Source organism: Danio rerio, chromosome 17 (assembly GCF_049306965.1).
Source record: "Danio rerio strain Tuebingen ecotype United States chromosome 17, GRCz12tu, whole genome shotgun sequence".
NCBI classification, from domain to species: domain Eukaryota; kingdom Metazoa; phylum Chordata; class Actinopteri; order Cypriniformes; family Danionidae; genus Danio; species Danio rerio.
Window position 1 is genome coordinate 7525001 of NC_133192.1, and position 21306 is coordinate 7546306.

The following is a 21306-nucleotide window of genomic DNA, read 5'->3' on the forward strand; positions in this document are numbered from 1 at the left end:
AAGCAGAAGTCAATGACGACAAATTCGGTATAATGCAAACAGTGCTTGGGGACGCAATGACGCACCTCCTGTCCTGTACAATGCAAGACTTGCGACTGGTTCTCATGAAATATTGATCTAAAATTGCCTTGAACCTGTCTCTTATTCACGTTTATATTTGATTATATGCATGTGCACTCAAATTAATATAAATGCTAGATGTTGTGCATATTTATTATTTACGCCTAAGTTACCAAAACATAACACAAAAATCTCAGGGGTATGTTTACACCACAGAAATTGGCATGGTCAAGTTAAATTAGTTCTATGAAAATGGACAAAATAATGCTGTACTATGCCAGGCCAGTAGGTGGCAACATCACCTTACACATACATGGGTTGTCAAGTACTTGTATTAGAAACCCAAGTTTGTATTTTCAGGCCCTTAAAATGCTGTTGCTGTGTAAATACATGATCAAAACCTATGAGTTGGAAACAGTTGTCGTGTAAACATCCCCTTGGTCAGACTTTTAGGCCTAAAATACACTCTACACAAGTTTAACCTTGTGCATCTTCAGCTTTCTAAATGTGCAATTCATCCTTGGGGCACATTTACATGACCGCGATGGACTTAAAAATTTTTTTTAAAAGTTCCATCTTCGGAAAACTTGTTGACAAGTGTATGCTAAAATGGCTAAAAGGAATTTATTATGCCTGGCCAGTAGGTGGCAACATCACTTTATCCAGAAACACTACATGTCGGTGCCCGTACATGGTTTGTCGGGTACTTGCATTAAGAAACCCGTTACGCTTAAGTCACAAAAATCTCAGGGTACGTTTACATGACAGCAATCTACCTAAAAACAAAAAGGCCACGACACGGTCAAAATAAATCTGTTCTGTGAAAAATGCTTTATTATACTAGGCCAGTAGGGGGCGACCAGGGCCGAAGCAAGCTGAACTGCCGCTCTAGGCAAAGGACGATCAACCTTCTTCAAACCGAAAGTGAAAACGAAAATGACCGGTTATCAAAGTGAAGAACCCTATTCTGCCATCCTAGGCGCAGGTATAACTGCAGGACGCGGGTGGTGCGGGAGATGTTCGGATGTCGCCCTCTCTATTCTGCCGCCCTAGGCGCGGATATAACTGCGGACGCAGGTGGTGCGCGAGGTGTTCGGATGCCGCCCTCTCTGCCGCCAAGGGCGCGGGTATAACAGCGGTCGCGGGTGGTGCGGGAGGTGTTCGGATGCCGCCCTCTCTATTCTGCCGCCCTAGGCGGCTGCCTAGGTCGCCTCTATGGATGCGCCGGCCCTGGTGGCGACATCACCTTACACATCCATGGGCCGTCAAGTACTCGCATTTAGAAACCTATTTTTAATAGTTTACATTTTTAGGCCCCCAAAATGCTGTGTTTTATAAATACATGAACAGTTGTCATGTAAACACCTCCTTGATCAGACTCTTAGGCCAAAAACACACTCTACATAAGTTTAACCTTGTGCATCTTCAGCTTTCTAAATGTGCAATTCATCCTTGGGGCACATTTACATGACCGCGATGGACTTAAAAAAATTTAAAAGTTGCATCTTCGGCAAACTTGTTGACAAGTGTATGTTAAAATGGCTAAAAGGAATTTATTATGCCAGGCCAGTAGGTGGCGACATCACTTTATCCAGAAACATTGCATGTCGGTGCATGTACATGGTTGTACTTGCATTAAGAAACCCGTTACGCTTAAGTCACCAAAATCTCAGGGTACGTTTACATGACAGCAATCTACCTAAAAACAAAAAGGTGTACCTTCGACAATATCAAAATAAATCTGTACTGAGAAAAATGCTGTATTATACTAGGCCAGTAGGTGGCGACATCACCTTACACATTTAGAAACCTATTTTTAATAGTTTGCATTTTTAGGCCCCCAAAATGCTGTGTTGTGTAAATACATGAACAGTTGTCATGTAAACACCCCCTTGATCAGACTCTTAGGCCAAAAACACACTTTAAACAAGTTTAAATTTGTGTATCTTTACCTTTCTAAATGTGCAATTAACTGTTGAAAAATGTAAGGGTTTCACCTTCGGTACTGTTAAAACAATCCTTTTAAAAAAGCTCTGTATTATCTGTATTAAAACAATGTATTATGCCAGGTCAGTAGGTGGCGATATCACTTTATGCAGAAAAACTATGTCAGTGCACATACATGAGTTGCCAAGTACTTGCATTAAGAAACCCGTTTTCAAAAGTTCACATTTTTAGGCCTTCAAAAAGCTGTTGTCGTGTAAATACATGGCCAAAACGTTTTTAGTTGAACAGTTGTCATGTAAACGCCCCCTAGTTCAGCCTCTCAAGGCTGATTTACACTTCTGCATCAAGTTCACATGTATGCTCTGGTGCATAGCATTTGCCATGGCTGACACCAATGCTGACACGCACCCCTCAAAAAAATTTAACTACATGTCACAATGACGCAAAGCACAAGCTCTGCGATTGGTCTGCTTGGTAGCGGTGACGAACATGGTCAGTGCTGAGAGCTGCGAGCCCGTTGAAGCGAGTGTTTACAAGTGTCGAGTCCCGTAAAGGAGCTCCAGATGGAATATTTTGTTTTGTGTTTACCTTTTGATTAAAGTTGTTGCACGTCCGCCGGTTCCTGCCTCTAAATGAGCGAGTTTCAGCTACTTGTACATTAAGGTAGCTTACAGAAAAAACAAAACATCCACAAGAAACTCGACACAGAGGAACATAAACACCTACTGCCTAGCAGTTTGGGAAGTGTTATTGCAGAGCAACACAAATTGAGCAGAACAATGCACAACCATGTGCAAGGCAGGTGCTGTGGGCCACAGCGATCACTCGACGCAGAAGTATCAATCAGCCTTTAGGCCAAAAACACACTTTACTCAAGTTTAACTTCGTGTATCTTTACCTTCTGAAATGTGCAATTAAAAATGCTGCGAGGGGGCGCTATGGCTCAACTATGGAGAACTTAGCAAGTTAGTTTGTTAAACTTGGCATACTTACAGCACCTTCTCGAATAGTAACATATAAAGGGTCGTATTCCACTTCATTTTATTAATGCCTTTCCCTCACCAACTTCCCTTAATCTTGTTGACTCATCTTTTTTAAGATGCGAAACAATCCAAAGGGCTCAGCTGAAACTTCTTACTAGCCTGTGTTTACTTTATTTTCATGTGCTGCTCAATCTCTTGTATCTCAATCTCATCAAACCATGAGCACAGAGTACAACATGCAGAGTGGACTGTTATGCATGAACTTTCACCTTGTGCCTGCGCTATTTTACACACTGTTTGTGGGCAGAAAATATGTGAAGAGATGTCTATCGACAGTCATGATGATGAAATGTAGCCATCCAAAAGTATGCATTGGGCTTAAGCCCTTGCTCCTTTTAAATCATACCTGCCAACATTTGGATCATACAATCCGGGAGGTTTTATCCGCGTGAAGTGAAGAGTGGGGTGGGGCATGTGAAGTGAAGAGTGAGGTGGGGCGTGCAAACTAAAGAGTGGGGAGCAGGTATGGAGATGGTTGCGTGTTGCGTTCGGTGCGCATAGGGAGTGTTTTCCGGGAGACAGAACAATATGGGAGATGGCCGGGAGATGGGCCTGAAATACGGGAGAATCTTGTAAAAAACGGAAGTGTTGGCAGGTGTGTTTTAAATTGACTATGGAGACAATCTGTACACTTTTTTTCCAAATCTGTTTGATGCATCATTCTATAAGTCTACAAGGTCTACAAGTATGCTTGGGTTGTTTTAAATATTTAAAACTTAAAATACATATATATTAAAGAGTTCTGAGTTTTTGGTAAATTAACCCCGATCAACAGGGCAATCACAATTGTTTTGCATTATGGTATGTGAAGCAGCTAAAAGTCTACGTATAAGTAGTTACATCTCAAGAAGTCAAAGGCCTATGCATGTAAACTTCCTCCATCCACTCCTTGAAGAGGAATGCACTTTAACATAGCAGGGCTGATTCCCCTGGATGGGAAGCTTAGGGAATATCGGGAGTAGGAGTCTAAAAGTGAAGTGGAACACACCCGTTTTAATGGCACAGACAATTAAAGGTAATCTGAACGCCCCCGGGAGTAGAGAAGATTGCTACCGCCAGTGCAATGCAAAAACACAAACAATAAAAACAACCATTCCCTATCTTTGAATACTTGCATAACGTATGTTTCTGGTTTGAGCTTGAATTTAGTTTTGCTTTCGAATGCGTTTATACATTGTTTCTAAAGTCAGCTTTTAGGTGGATTATCGGAGGCATCTTCAGATGTGATTCTGAGGGAAGCAATAGCTTTTGCACAGGTGTAGACACTCTCCTCCTTCTTATCATCTTTGTTAGGAAGGCCAGTGGAATAGGTTGCTATTTCTCCACTGTAGGCCACTGCTGGATCTGGGACAGAGGCTGATGTCTGGCCCGGCGCAGCCGTTTCTAAAATGTTCCCCTGTGGAATTGATGGGAGCGAATTTCTCTCCGCAACAGCACCAGAGGTCGATATTGATGGCATTCTTAACACTCCGATAGGGACCATTGGAACAGGTGTTGACACCTGTCCTTGAGAGTGCAAAGGCAAATGGCTGAAGATGTCTGGCTGCCGGGTTTTTGGCAGATCTTTACTGCTGCATAGGCCAACAGGAACAATGAGATTAAGAGAAGTATCCCCTTGATCCTGAAAAAAGAATAATTGTTTGTTATGCCGACTAACTCATTTAGGTATGTAAAATAGCAGTTCTGGTAGTTCTGGTGTGACAATTGTTTTAAATATTTATTACTATTATGCAACTAAACAGCATTGCACATATTGCAATATACCCATTCCATTCTGTCAGTACAGTAGGAATCTTCACATAGCTATGCAAAGTTTATAGTAACCATAGCTGGGGTCCCCAAAGGAACATATAAAACTAAACATGAATATCTGTAGCAAAATCAGTTAAGCAGTGGTTCTCAACTTGGGCATTTGAGGTCCACTTTAATTTAGGAGTGATCGGCCTGGTCGGTACAGCAGCTGTCTAGTACAGGGGTCACCAATCTCGGTTCTGCAGGGCCGGTGTCCCTGCAGGGATTAGCTCCAACATCCTTCAACACACCTGCCTGGATGTTTCAAGTATACCTAGTAAAGCTGCGGTCACATTAGAGTTTGAGCATGCGCAATTCTGTCATATGGCTCTGCGAAAAGGGGCGGGATTAAGCAAGATTATTAGACATTAAAAAAGTGAGCGATTGCTCCATGTTTTAAATTTCTGTCCAGGGATGTCATGTTTTGATCTTTGTTTAGTCTCACGCAGTCAAGTGATGCGATTTTGCAGGTTAGAGTTCACCAAGCTTGAACTTTGCACCGCAGCAACCTGCAAAACTAGACGCATGACCCCGCGTTTCCAGTCTGATGCATTCGCGTGTGTATGAATGGAAGTCTATTGGAGCAAAAGCCCAATGTGACCGCAGCTTAAGACCATGATTAGCTTGTTCAGGTGTGTTTGATTAGGTATGGAGCTAAGATTTGTAGGACACCGGCCCTCCAGGAACAAGTTTGGTGACCCCTGGTCTAGCAGATTTCACCTCCAATACCAATTAAACAGACTTGAACCAGCTTATCAAGATGTTAACTGGATATATAAAGGCAGGTGTGTTTAGGCTGGGATGGAAGTGAAGTCTGCAAGACAGTAGCCTTCCATGATCAGGTGCAGTCAATCCTTGCTCCTAAAGAGTTACTGTCTCACAGACCGCAGTTCCAACCCTGCTCAAACACACCTGTCTGTACCTTTATAGTAATCTCAAATATTAGCTAGATTCGCACTATCAGGTGTATAACATTAGGTTTAGAACTCAAACCGGATCTTGAGTGCCAGAATTGAGAACCTTTGCAGTAGAAAATGGGACAAGCGAGAACTTTTTAAAACATGCACCATGAATGCAATGCTAGTTGCTGTGGGTAAAAGTCGCTGCCAAAAGTAAAAAGATAAGCATACCACTCCTGTCTCTCCAATGATTGGTCTAATGGGCGAAGCTTGAAATCTTACACTCCTTCCCAGATCCATGTGGGTCCTGTGCTGATAAGACCCCCTTCGTGGAGACACAGCCCTGAGCGCTACTTTATGTCGACCCAGTGGAGACTGTGCTCGCTGTCCTGATGTGTCCAAACCTGTAGGTCTTACAGGTGACAGCTGGCGAATGGGTGAAAAATCCCCTCTGATGCTCAAATCTCTCCTGGGAGAAACGGCCCTTAATGGAGATGAATCTCGGCTTGACAGTAGGTGACGTTGGGGTGAGAGATCTCCTCTTGGGGACATGTACCTCTGTCGAGGTGAGTCCCAACAAGGTGACAGCAGCTGAGGTGGGCAGAGCTCAAAGGAGCAGCTTGACTGATCAGAATTCAGGTCATCCTCAATAGTCAAAGAGGACGCTTCAAGCTGCTCCTTTGGTAGATTGCAGCCTGAGTCAAAGTGTTTAGGGAGGCAGCCAGACATACATGGCTTGTTGACAGCATAGGACTGAGGACTTGTGCTTCTAGACAACGTTTTTGGTGTAGAATCACCATCACATTCATCATCTTCATCCTCGTCTGGTTCATCCTCATCGGCACCATCAGAATCCTCCACATCTGAGAATTGATGTTTAATGGTTTGTTCCGCTGGCATGATGCCCAAGGATTTCTGGGTGTCATCTATACAAGCCGTAGGGGAATAAAACAAAAATAAGATTTTTTTTAACATTGGGGTTTTATAAGTGGCTCAGAAATTGTTTTGGCTAGGCTAATGCCTAGCTTCTTACAGAACAGGCTCCTACCAGCATCTTCTGTATTGTCCATAGCTGTCGGTGAAACTCCAAGTTCAAGGCATTTTTTCATGTGAGCTTTTGACTTCATATGCTTGGTAAGATTCCCTAAAAGAAAAAAGGGATTATTTTTCTGTCTCAAACTATTGCAGTCATGCTTAAATGTGTGGTAAAACCAACCTTTAGTTTTAAATGCAAAATTGCAGCACTTGCAGATGTAGGGTCTCACATCAGTGTGCGTCCGTATGTGTTTCCTAAGCATGCTTGGCTTCTTACAACGAATACCACACTCTTCACATATATACTTTCCCCGACCACGGCCCCTTACATACACATATTCCTCATTGGACTTATACCTGAAAGGAATAAACAACACTTATACAAGGATGCATTACTTCAGTGACATATGAACATTAATATTATTACAATACACATTCATACCCTCCTTCAAATATCTTTACACGCATTGGTTCTGTTTGCCGAATGATGGATGAAACATCCTCTCGTAAAGATTTGCCCCGGTGGCTAATTTCTCTTAGCCTGATGTCTTGTTTTGTATCTTCCTCTCTGTAGTCCAGTGCAATCTGTAGTAGTGCAACATACTTTATGTAACAGATGGCTATAAAACTATGGCATTAAAATAAAGGGAAAGAAAGCATAGCATCTAGATGCAAATCAACACATAACATACTTGTTCTTGCTTCGGTGTCCAGGGGGTAGAAGTCACAAGTAGTCCAGGTTGATAGATGGTAGCAATTGTATAAATAGCATTCTGTCTTTGCTGTTTAGATCGGAGAAGGGCAAGAACCATCCCAGTGCTAATATCTGGTGGGTTGGGGTTATGGCATCTCACAAACCATGAGGCATATTCTGAGAATGGTGCGACTGTGTGGGTGCTATTTGGTTTGGTGGTATTGAGATAGCACCAGCTCATGCAAGTAGTAGTGTGAAGACCAGGAAATTTTGAGAACAGTAAAGTACCAGTTATTGCAGAGGGCATTAAACTGATACAAGAAGCAGAATGATGACTAGCCATCATGCTTTCAGGTGTTGGCTTTTGCTCCATAATAGCAGCATCTTGAGAAATTCTGGCTGAAGACTGCAACTCTGCATTGCTGTAAAACTCTTGGGTTGCCTCATCCATATCCATCTTATCAATGGGCTCGGAGGTGAATTCTGACTTGGGACTTTCTTTTTCAACTTCAAGATTTCCTAACTCTACAGCACTAAGCTCTTCAACAATCTGACCATAAATGTTCTCGTCTTTGACTCGTTTTTGCTGCTTTGCCTCAATAAAGAGTTCAATGCTACTTGCAGGTGAGAGCATACGCTTGTTTGCACCACCACTTGGGGCTTCAGTAGTTGAAATGGTTTTGGAGGTTAATGATAGAGGTATACCTGTTTTAAGCTTTGCTGGTGATGCTTGTAGGCTGTGCAGTTGTTGACTTTGAGAGGAGGATTTTTTGTGTTCTAGGCAAGAAATGGGTTTCTGGATATGAGAATCCAGAATATGAGATATACTAGTATATGTTATGTTTCCGTAAGATGGTACTTGCATCTGAATTCTGACAGGAACAAGCAACCCAGATGAGCATTGACTGGCTAATGCTTGCTGAGCTTGTGAAAGCACTGCTATTGTTGACAAAACATTGCCCAAACTCTGAGAACAATCCTCTTGGGGTTCTCTCAAGTTAACATAAGTTTCAGGTGATTTAGACTCTTCGGGTTCTTTCTTAATTACAAGCATTACATTTTCCATGTCATGGACATTGCAAACAGTTGGTTTAACATGCTGGGAAGAGGATTGCACTGGGCTATATTGTCTGTGATGTGGAAAAGAACTACCAGAAATCAAAGAGTATCTCATTTTCTCAATGGATCCCTCAGGAGTGAACGGCAAAGTTGTTCTCTTGCTAATTTCATCTGAGAAATTGCCACCTTGTGTCTCAGGTTCACCACTTAATGAGGCCTGTCTAACCAAAAAGGCCCTTCTACGTTCTTTAACCTCCTCCAGCCTATATGTAGATGATGGAGAAAGACTGCCATAATCAAATGACTTGCTTCGGAATTCTGCAATCTCTGAGGGTAACTTATAGGGTGCCTGCTCTGAAGCGGAGCGCCTCATCTCTCGATGATGACTCTGTGAACTCCCAGGCACTGATAAGAACTCTAATGGTTTACTAGACTCATCTGGGTTAATTTGGGACACAAGGTTAAGGGTCTCCTCTCTGTCAAGGGACTGGGAAAAACTTGAGCTGTGAGATAAATTGCTATCTTGACTTGGACTTCTTGAGAGACTTGTGCAAGCGGATTCAAAACTAGATTCTCCAGAGGAACATTCCATCTCAGCCAATCTCAAGCGTTTCTTTTTGGGTGGTAGTTTTTCCATTGGAAACTGTGACAGGGTCTCACTCCTCTGAGGCCACTGGAACTCCTCAGTGTGCTTTTCCCTTTGCTTAACACCGACATCTGGAACTTTTTCAGGCCTGTCAGGCTCCACAGTTACTCTAATCTCCGGGACCTGGATATTAGGCTGAGACGTTGGCTGTTTATGCATGTGAAGTTTCTGGTGCAGAAAACCACAGGGTCCCCATTGACACTCTGATCCTGTTCTGTGACATTCCATGCTATGCCCCTTTTCCATGAATTTGCCAATTTTGTCTAACTGATGGGATCTAACCTCACTCAACTTCTCTGCAGAGTTCAGTCTGTTTAGTGAATTTGTGTGCTGAATGACAGAAATAACATTGCTGCCAGCCTTCCTCTCAGTGTCAGAAACAACACTATCTGAAGAAATTTGCTTTGTCTCAAGATCCTCTGAGAGTCCAGTCACATTTGATGGCTTGTCCTGAATATGAAAGTCTTCCTCCTCCGTGACAGTTTTGTCTTTTCTTCGTTTCCTTGTAGAAGATTCTGACGAGTGGCCTGGACAAACTGAACATGTCTCTGTTTCTTGAAAGTTTTCAGCAGCCATTTTGGAATCATCTATGCTGTGAATTTTCAAGTCGGATTTTAAGCTACAAGCCAAATGAGTATAGCAGTCTGATTCTGCGTGACCTTCATTAGCAGAGTGTTCAAACGCAGATTGCCGCATGAGCCTCCTCATACCCATTGCACCCCGGTAGGTGACATCAGCACCTGTCATTCTCTCATCAAATGAATTACTGCTTCTTAGTCCTTGTGGTGTATTCAGATTAGACTTAGATGAGGTTGGAAGAGAGTTACTGCGCAAGAATACACTACTCTCCAATGCTGTTTCCAGAAGGTCAGAGCTGGGAATTTGACATTCTTGGTAATCTTCCTCTTGGAACGACTCTGAATCAATTTTTATTGATCGGACTAGGTCTTTTTTGCTTCTGTGAATGGAGGAGTCCGTGTCACCAGGCATCATGCCTTTGTTCAGTGTAATCATGAAGCTAGATGTGGCTTCATTTATGTCTGTCATGCAGGTTTGTACAGTGATTGATTGCTTTGGCCTGGTCGCTGGTCTATAACATTTGCCAAACATAATTTCTTGATATGATTTGGCACTTGCACTCGACTGATTGATCTGTTGCTCTGCACTCTCAGAACGAGAGAAGTATCCGGAATCGGTGCTGCCTTTACTGTATGAACTGGGCAAGGACAGGGACTGATCGGATTCTTGACTTTTCTTCTCTGATAGCCGTAGTGCTAGTTTTTGCTTGATGGTGGAAAACTCAACCATTTGGTCTATCTGAGCAATAGCCACAGGTGCCGTCATTTCCCGAAACTGCCATAAAGAAACTTTTCCTGATGGTCCAGTTTCCTTTTTGAGTGGCGTCTGCGATGGAAAAAGGGCTTCCTTTTTGGCCAATTTCCCGACCTTTTCTTGCACATAACCCTCTGTTTCTTTAATATGGCTTGTTGTATCCAAGGACAAGTCCTCCGCAACCTCTTCATCGGTATCGCTGCTTTGTTCTGCATCCGAATGCATTTCACCCTCCGCCACCTCATCCGTATTCTTGCAGTCTTGCTCTGAAACTGAAACCAATCCTGCTTTCACAGCATGGGTGTGAGATTTTCTGTGTTTGTATAAGTTGCTCTTAGTTTTAAATGAGAATCCGCAAGGAATACATGGATACGGTCGTTCGCCAGTATGAGAGCGGATGTGCTTCTTTAGTACACTTGGTTTGGCACAAGCTCTTCCACAATACTGGCAGACATATTTCCCAGTTTTAACAGACTTCTGCTCCTTTTTGTGAAGGCCCCCAGAAAGCATCTCATACTCAGCCTGGAGATATCTTTTGTTTGGAAGAGGAACGTTCTTCCTCCTGAGCTGGACGTGACTCTGTTCTTTAGATTTTGAGGTAAGTGTATTTCCTGAAGCAAGGACCTGCGGCTCTATACCAGGAGATGGACTTACAGATGGGGTCTGGGGTTGCTCCGCAAGTCTTATTTTGTCCTCTGAGCCAGAGGATTGGCCTCTTTGGGTCATCTCGGATGGCAAGTGTTTTTCGTCATCTTTGAAACTGATAATCTGTTCGGAACTTTCCACTTCACCTGAGGTTTTAGTAGCCTCCATGATAAGGATTTGCAAGCTATGGGTGCTACATTGCCCTTGGTTTCATCACAACGAACATCATCTTGCTTCGATGAAAGATTCTCTTTTAATCCTTGAGTGCTTTAGAGAGTTCCCTGCGATTGTACAGCAGTCAGTCCAGCTGCATCATTTTTTTAAAATGATCCAATAATCCTTTCCATATGTTCAAGAGCATGGTTCACTCAAGTTGTTTAAAAATGGTCTCCATTTTTATATGCAGTCAAGCTTGGGCACCACATCCAAATTGTCTGCAAACAGAAAACAACATAGATGCTATGAGCAAGCAAATATTTAAAATATAGTGAAGGATATCTTGAATAGTTTAATTGAATGTCACAGCAATTATTAATAAAATGAGTACAAAAGCTATCTTTAGGCCAAGACGGCCTGTAAACTTACCATGCCCTGAGTAGAGTGTTTCTGAAGGCAGTGTGCCAGCACCATCTCTGTGTCCTTCTGAGGTCTTTGATTGATGTGAAGGTCGTCTCGAACTGTAAGGTCAGGAATTCCTCTATTAGACAATTTACCAAAACTACAAGTACAACAAGTATACAGCTGTGCAGGAATAATGATAGGTGGAAATGACAATGCAATTTATCTGTGTAACGTCATCAATCACTCTGCAGTCTAAGCTCCATTTACAATGCTGTTTTTATTCAAAGGAAAACAGTTTCCTCTAAAATAATTACATTTAAAAATCAATGAGAATCAAAAAAAGGAATATTGTTCAATATTGTTTATTTTATATATATATATATATATATATATATATATATATATATATATATATATATATATATATATATATATATATATATATATATATATACATATACATATATACACACACATACACACACACACACACACACACACACACACACACACACATATATATATATATATATATATATATATATATATATATATATATATATATATATATATATATATTTACAACAAAATGCATTACATTGATTAGTGTTACATTCCCTTACCTCTGTCTAGGGGAACAAAAGTATGCAACAGAATGTTCACCCTCCCACACGTGGGATGCTTTTCAGTTCATATATAATGCAAATTATTTTGTCTAAGGTGACATGGTGGCTCAGTGGTTAGCACTGTCACCTCACAGCAAGAAGGTCACTGGTTCGAGTCCCAGCTGGGTTAGTTGGGATTTCTGTGTGGAGTTTGCTTGTTTTCCCCATATGGCATGGGTTTCCTCCAGGAGCATCCGGTTTCCCCCACAGTAAAAAGACATGTGTTTTAGGGGAATTGGGTAAGCTATGAATATCATAGATATATAATTGTCACCTGTGAACTTAAAAAGTGGATTGACAGATCAAGATTTAAAAAAGATTTATATTTAAATAGAATTTCTTTTTTTTACTCAACAGTAGCCTATAATATTGAGAATAATTTTCAACATTTACCGTAATATAAGGAACATAAAGTACTGTGTGTACCATGTGGCACTAAAGACATGAGTAGTTATGCTGAAAATAAGTATTATTTATTCATTCATTTTCCTTGCTCTTCCAGTAGCAATCCAGTACTGGGGAACACCCATACCACTCATTCACACTCATACACTAAGGCCAATTAAGTTTATTCAATTCACCCTAAGCGCATTTGTTTGGACTGTGAGAGAAACCGGAGCACCCGGAGGAAACCCACACCGACACAGGGAGAACATGCAAACTCCACAAAGACATGCCAACTGACCCAGTCAGGACTCAAACCAGCGACCTTCTTGCTGTGAGGTGACAGAGCTAACCACTGAGCCACTGTGTTTGCCCATAATAGAAAACACTTGTACAATATTTAACCAGTTAAATGCTGCTGCTATTTTGAGATTTCTGCCTGGATTTTGCCTACCCAAATTTAAAAGCTTCCCAAATGCAAAAATTTGGTATAAATTTTAAAGAAAACCTTTTAAATTTTCATAAAACACTATTGAAAGTGTTTAAAATAACTGTATATGTTATCTGTGTTATAATAAACACCTAAAAAGAGGCGTTTTCTTTTTTTTTTATGAACTCAAATTTGAAAGAGTACCTTTTAGGTTATGTGTGGTTTAACTAGCTGTAATTAATTTTGTTGGTTCCTGCACATGTCTGTAATCATAGGAAAAAATAAAAATGTCTCTACCATAATCTATGCAAAAGTTATTGTATTCCAACTGATGAGAGGTGCTATACAAGGGACCGATCATTGTTTTCATATTTCCCTATTCTTTTGTTTGATCAAACATAATTCACTGTGTTTTCACCACATCAGACATATAAAAGGATTACTTATGCACATCACCTCAAAAACAGAGGAGAAATGGCCCTGAAGCGCACAGCATAAGGTAAGAGATGACAGCTGTCTGTGCTATCTGGGGCTGCTTATTGACCATAAATGTAATGTTTTCACTTCTGCGCCATGGAAACACCGTGATTCATTTGGTAACTGTTTGATATGTGAATATAATTCAGTAAAAAGAATGCTAGAACCATATAAGCACCGGCAAGAGCTTTCATTTGAGCTATAACTTGTACATGTGTCATATGAAAAATATGAAAATTAACCCATGTAAAATACCCAGCTTGGGTATCCACAATACTGTGTATATAAGTGTAAAAAAACTTTTGTACAGTAGAATAAAAACCAAAGTGATGCATATGTGCATAAAATATAGATTCTACACTTTCAAACAAAACCACTTACAGGGGTCTGGTGCATTGCTAGCCTTTAAATCTTAAAGCGAAAGTCGATGACGTCATGGACCCGGTACCGGGTCCGCAGAGTTTTTAATAATCAAGGTTCAACCTTTACTAATGCATTATTAAAGTCCAAATTTGTGCTTGTTAACATTAGATAATACACTGTGCTTTAGCAAGAACTATTTTCATTAACTAACATGAAAAAAGATGAATACATACTGTAGTAAATGCGTTGTTCATTGTTTGTTGTGTTAGTAAATACATTACTTTAAAGTGTTACCTAAAACAGTTTACATTGTCTTACAAATATTCAACATAGGCTCATTCTAAAAACATAACCCTGTATACATTTCTGGAGATCACGAATTATGTAGCCAGAAGTACGTATGGCAACATTTCGTTTTTAAAACGAACGCTACAAGGGCGTATGACGTCATTCCTTTTTGCGCTTACCAGCTGACCGCTTACTTCCATGTGGACAGATTTACTGCTATTTCTCATGGATCAATCGGTTTTTTGAAAACACTATTGGTTGGGTTCAGGGAAGGAGGAGGAGGGTGGGTCAGATGATCAGTGGCCTCTGGTTGGATTTATGCGAGAATAGCAGGCACTCGAGAGTGATATTTAAGATGTCAAAAGCGTATACATCGACAACTGGTGGATTTGTAAAAACTGGGACCTCTATTTAGAGGTTCATTTTCAGAATGAGTCTGGGTTGCAAATATTACAAAATGGCAACAACATTATTACAGTGCAAAATCTTTCTCTTTATTTGTTTGTTTTTTTTTTGAACACAGACTCGTTCTGAAAACGTAGACCTATTTACATATCTGGGGATCTCATATCACATAGCCAGAGCTACAAATGGCTGAATTTCGTCTTTAAAACGAACGCTACAGGGCAGCATGAGGCCATTCCTTTTCATCATTACCAGCTGACCGATTACCTCCGTATGGACGGCTTTCCTGCTGTTGCCAGTTTGTCCAATTAGCTTGCCATGTATGTCAGCAGACTTAAGACACAAAGAGGAGCTGACCACAACAACCTGGGTTTGAGTCTGGCGAAGAACAGTTTCAGAAAGCAGGTAAGACAAAAACAAAAGCCGAAAAGTAAAATAAACAAGTAAATAACAGGTTGAGAATGTAGTAAAATCTGAAAACGTAAAAATCATGTGAGGGCTTTTCTTTTTCTGGATTGCTTTTGAAAACTAATGTCGGTTGGGTTTAGGAAAGTGGGTGGGCGGGTCAATCTGTGCTTTTGAAAGCACTATTGGTTGGGTTTAGGGAAGGAGGAGGGTGGGTCAGACGATCAGCTGCCTCTGGTGGATTTACGCGAGAAAAGCAGGCACTTGAGAGACAAATTTAAGATGTCAAAAAGTATATACAGCACCGTCTGGTGGATTAGTGAAAACAACAACTGCAAAAACAGTAGCTCCGGGGACGAATTTGGTGCTCTCCATAAATGTATATAGGGGTTTGTTTTCAGAATGAGTCTGGGTTGCAAATACTACAAAATGACAACAACATTATTACAGTGCAAAATCCTTCTCTTTGTTTTTGAACACAGGTTCATTCTGAAAACAGCCTTATACACATTTCTGAAGATCACGAATTATGTATCCAGAGCTACGTATGGCTGTATTTCATCTTTAAAATGAACGCTACGGAGTCATATGACGGCGTTACTTTTTATTCTTACCAGCTGACCGCATTCATTAGTATGGGCGGCTTTCCTGCTGTTACCAGTTTCTCCAGTTAGCTTGCCTTGTAAGTCAGCAGACTTGAGACACAGAGAGGAATTAAACACGACAACGGGGTTCGAGTCTGGTGAAAAACGGTTCCAGAAAGCAGGTAAAACAAAAACCAAAAAATAAAGTAAATAACAGGGTGAGAATGTGGTAAAATCTGAAAACGTGGTAAAAATCAGGCAAGGGCTTTTCTTTTTCTGGATTGCTTTTGAAAACCAATGTTTGTTGGATTTAGGAAAGTGGATGGGTGGGTCAAATCGGTGCTTTTAAAAACACTATTGGTTGGGTTTAGGGAAGGAGGAGGGTGGGTCAGACGATCAGCAGCCTCTGGTGGATTTACACGAGAACAGCAGGCGTGAATGGCAATCAAGAGAGATATTTAAGATGTCAAAAAGCAAACACAGCGGCCTCTGGTGGATTTATGAAAACAAAAACTGCAAAAAACATAGCTCCTGGGACGCATTTAGCACTCTCCATAAATATATATAGAGGTAAATTTACAGAATTAGTCTTGGTTGCAAATATTACAAAATGGCAACACCATTATCACAGTGCAAAATCCTTCTCTTTATTTGTTTGTTCTTTCAACATAGACTCATTCTGAAAACGTAGCCCTATATACATTTCTGGAGACTGCAAATTATGTAGCCAGAGTTACGTATGGCTGCATTTTGTCTTTAAAACAAACGTTACAGGGCAGTATGAGAGCTTTCCTTTTCGCGATTACTAGCTGACTGCATACCTCCATATGAGCGGCTTTCCTGCTGGTATCAGTTTGTCCAGTTAGCTTGCCATGTTTGTCAGCAGACTTGAGACGCAGAGAATTTAACAATGACAACGGGGTTCGAGTCTGGTGAAGAACAGTTCCAGAAAGCAGGTAAAACAAATCAGGGCGAGAATGTCGTAAAATCTGAAAACGTGGTAAAAATCAGGCAAGGGCTTTTTTTTTTTTGGATTGCTTTGGATTGCTGTCGGTTGGGTTTAGGAAAGTGAGTGGGCAGGTCAATTGGTGCTTTTGAAAACACTATTGGTTAGATTTAGGTAAGGAGGAGGATGTGTCCATCAGTCAGTCGATAGCGGCCTCTGGTGGATTTACATAAGAACAGCAGGCACAAATGGCATTTGCGAGAGAAATTTGAGATCTAAAAGTGTACACAGTGACCTCTGGTGGATTCACGAAAAAAATAGAAATAACATAGCTCCTGGGGTGTATTTGGCGATCTCCAGAAATGTATATAGAGGTGTTTTCAGAATGTGCCTAGGCTTTTTGTTAGTTTTTTTTTATTTTACAGGAAAATAAAAACCAAATTTCGTTATTTGAAAGTTTACATTTGACTGGTCAAATAAGTCAACAGGTAGAGATATAAAATAACCGGGAAACAAAACAATATTGCAACTAATTAATAAAGAATTTTTTTCACTAATTAATAAAGAAGACTTGCATACCATTAGCATACATGTATAATGAGGTTACATAAGGTTATCTGGTTCAACCCTCCTAATTAGGACATTAAGACTCTGCAAGCCGTCAGAGAGGAAATATCAAGCTCCACCAAGCAATAAAACCTAAAACCAAACCATGACAAGCTCTACAATGAAGTCAAACGTTTCCCACGGGTCGACTCCGTATATCTAAACAGTCTGGAGATAGCGAGAGGGGCAGAGAGTTGATGTAGGAATGACAAAACACAGCGATCAGATCTGCTTTTTTATTTTTTCAAGGTCAACCTCAATCCCGCGCTGTCCTCGACACACACACAAACCTAAATGCAACTGGGCTGACAAGTTAAAGGAGTCACGAGGCAATAATAACAGCATTAAAGTAACACAATGCCATGCCATCGCTTTAAAAACAACACAAGTTATGACCTTCGATTTTCCTTTAAATGATCGTGCGTGCATCTGCATTAATGCATGCACTCTACAAGCAGAGGAATATGTCAAAAAGCCAGAGGCGGGCGAATATAACCAGACTCAAGAGAATGCAATTACGTCATATATCAGCCCCCCTTTGGCATCACTAACCCAGTGGGATACCTGGCATCTCATGAAACACACCTGTAGTGCAATCCAAAACTACAACACAAACAAAAGATCCACAGAAGAGCTCCAAAGAATGCGGTCAATACAAATAAAGCGCAGCTGACTTTGAAGGAGTCACCTGTTTTCTTATTTTTTTGACTCATAAAAGACATCAGACCCACCAACCTGGAGTCCAAATTCAGCCGATGATGTCTCCAGTCAAATGCAGATGTTGTCATAATTCCCCCTTTTCTGCCATGCATCCCTTTGGAAAACACAAAAGCTCAACAGTCATCGGCGTCCTGCTCAATGAGAGTACATTAGAGGACCTACAGATGTAAGCGAGTCACCACAGAAAATACCTCACGGAGACGCGTATCCAGGAACAAAAATAGAAAAGGGGCCCTGCTGAAGGGTTATGCAACGGCCCACATTCAGGGCCACTTCTGCATCGGCGCTGGAGGAGAAGTGAATGGACAGGCTGCTCTCTGAAAGCACTGAATGAAATAGGCTGCGCTGGGATAAAGCATTCACGCTGGGTGTAGAATTGCAGTTATTTCTGCAATATGTAGCTGGATTGCGATATAGTAAAAGCAGAAGGAATGCAAATGTCAAGTGTCATTTTAGTCATGCAGCGTATGAGTGGGATAAATCATCTTAAAGGCGATATGAAATCATAACTGGCATTTATTGAAGGCATGCTGCTGGTGTTGCAATGCATTGCGTGATATATTGATGCATGCTGGTTCGAAATGATGTTTGCATTCATGATCTTGCATTTTGGAGTGCAATGGTGGCAATTTTCAGCATCAGTATTTTTTAAATAAAAGAGCACTTTTTCTTTTATTTTGGAAACGGTGTTAAACCAACATAGGTTGCAAAATGTAGCCCTGAGATAGCGAATTATGTAGCCAGAAGTACGTTGGGCTGCATTTCATCATTAAAACGAATGCTACGGGCCGGTATGACAGTGTCCAGACACTTTGTCCAGTGGCTCGCAGCGTATGTCGGCGGACTTGAGACACCGAGAGGAGGTGACCACAACGACAGAGTTCGAGTCTGGCGAAAAACGGTTCCAGAAAGCAGGTAAAACAAAAACAAAAGCCAAAAAATTAAATGAACACATAACAACAGGGTGAGAATGTGGTAAAATCTGAAAACGTGGTAAAAATCAGACGAGGGTATCAGTCAGTCAGTAAGTCAGCCAGACGACAGCAGCATCTAGTGGATTTACACTCGCGAGAGAAATTTGAGATCTGAAAAAGCGTACACAGCGGCCTCTGGTGGATTTACGTGAAAACAGCAGGCGTAATTGTCACTCGTGAGAGAAATTTGAGATCTGAAAAAGTGTACACAGCGGCCTCTGGTGGATTTACGTGAAAACAGCAGGCGCGAATGTCACTCGCGAGAGAAATTTGAGGTCTGAAAAAGTGTACACAGCGGCCTCTGGTGGATTTACGTGAAAACAGCAGGCGTAATTGTCACTCGTGAGAGAAATTTGAGATCTGAAAAAGCGTACACAGTGGCTTCTAGTGGATTTACGGGAGAACAGCAGGCGCGAATGTCACTTGCGAGAGAAATTTGAGATCTGAAAAAGCGTACACAGTGGCTTCTAGTGGATTTACGGGAGAACAGCAGGCGCAAATGTCACTAATGAGAGAAATCTGAGATCTGAATAGGCATACACAGCAGCCTCTAGTGGATTTGCAAGAGAACAGCAAGAGCGAATGTCACAAAAGAAATTTGAGATCTGAAAAAGCGTACACAGCGGCCTCTGGTGGATTTACAAGAGAACAGCAGGCGCAAATGGCACTCGCGAGAGAAATTTGAGATGTGAAAAAGCGTACACAGCGGCCTCTGGTGGATTCACGAAAACAAAAACTGCAAAGAAAAAAAAAACATAGCCCCTGGGACATAGTAGGTGCTCTCCAGAAATGTATGTAGGGGTACAATTACAGAATGAGTCTGGGTTGAATCATCTTAAAGGCGATATGAAATCATAACTGGCATTTATTGACGGCATGCTGCTGCTGTTGTGATGCATGGTGTGATTTATTGATGCATGCTGGCTTAAAATTATGTTTGCATTCAAGATCTTGCATTTTTAAGTGAAATGGTGGCAATTTTCTGCACCAGTATTTTTATTTTTATAAAAGAGCATTCTTCTTTCTTTCTTTTTTGAAAATAGAGTTAAACCAACATAGGCTCATTCTTAAAGCGTAGGTCTATATACATTTCTGGAGATCATGAATTATGTAGTCAGATAAACTATGGCTGCATTTCATCTTTAAATCGTACGTTACAGGATGGTATAACTGCTTACTGCTTACCGCCATGAACAGCTTTTTCTACAGACAGCTGTCAGTTTTGACATCAAACAGAAATGGTGAGCAGGAGGAGTCTGTTAGGATGCAATAACTCTCCCCAAACCCTTTTGCCCATCTTTCTGAATGAAATACCTACTTTACTACATCCAATCAGCTCGCAGTAGAAAAAAAACAGGAACACTGACTTTATAAATTCTTCTTTCTTCTCAATTACTTTTAAGTATCAATCAATAAAATCCAGTCCTCTGCCTCTTTTTCTTCCTTAAAACACTCTTCTTGTACTTCTGCGTCTTATTTTGACAAATGAAAATCTTGTACATCAATGTATACCACATGAATGTTGACCTCCTGATTCAATTTAAGGCTGAAAATTGGTAGCGCTCAGCGCAGTTGATCCCCGCTGGTTTTCAATTGGTGAGTAACCTTGACCTTTCAACACAATACAATTTACAGCGCTAAAAATATTCAACCTGCCGTGACCATCATCTTAAGTTACGGTGGGGAAAGACAACTGGAGTCCAGATAACACGATACAGCTCTGAGAGCGTCTGGGTGTTGTGGTCATAGTCTATTAAGTCACATAAGAGTCCTGCAGTGTTACAGAAGCAAGCAAGCATCCTCTGTAGCCTACTATTGGATGTACAGTGCATCTAGAAAGTATTGATAGCACTTCACTTTTTCCACATTTTTTTAATGTTACAGCCTGAATACAAATGGATTCAATTTATTTTTTTCCTCAACACTCTACACACAATACCCCATAATGACAATTTGGAAAAAGATTTTTCGAAACTGTTGCAAATTTATTAAAAATAATAAACCTGAAAAAGCACATGTACATCAGTATTCACAGCCTTTGCTCAATACTTTGTTGATGCACCTTTGGCAGCAATAACAGCCTCAAGTCTTTTTGAATATGATGCCACAAGCTTGACACACCTGTCTTTGGGAATTTTTCCTCTTTGCAGTACCTCTCAAGCTCCATCAGGTGGGATGGGAAGGGACAGTGTACAGCCATTTTCAGATGTCTCCAGAGATGTTCAATAGGATGTACGTCTGGGCTCTGGCTGGGCCACTCAAGGACATTCACCGAGTTGTTGTGAAGCCACTCCATTGATATTTTGGCAGTGTGCTTTGAGCCATTGTCCTGCTGAAAGATGAACCG

General features: G+C 41.1%; 1 protein-coding gene across 2 annotated transcripts in view; it reads right to left on the reverse strand.

Moving 5' to 3' along the window:
• hivep2b (HIVEP zinc finger 2b) overlaps positions 1-21306 on the reverse strand; it is a 41401-nt gene that overhangs the window by 1146 nt on the left and 18949 nt on the right. Inside the window, exons 1-8 of one of the 2 annotated variants that reach the window (XM_005158581.6) lie at positions 18001-18292; positions 11737-11828; positions 7468-11585; positions 7218-7360; positions 6957-7132; positions 6789-6884; positions 5972-6666; positions 1-4671 (exon numbers count right to left, since the gene is read on the reverse strand). The exon at positions 1-4671 is cut by the window's left edge and continues 1146 nt beyond it. In XM_005158581.6, the coding sequence (XP_005158638.1) occupies positions 4237-4671; positions 5972-6666; positions 6789-6884; positions 6957-7132; positions 7218-7360; positions 7468-11319 (5397 nt within the window). In that variant the 5' untranslated portion in view covers positions 11320-11585; positions 11737-11828; positions 18001-18292 and the 3' untranslated portion in view covers positions 1-4236. Of the gene's footprint in view, positions 4672-5971; positions 6667-6788; positions 6885-6956; positions 7133-7217; positions 7361-7467; positions 11586-11736; positions 11829-18000; positions 18293-21306 lie in introns of those variants that run through there. The other variant, XM_021467279.3, reaches the window with a different exon arrangement.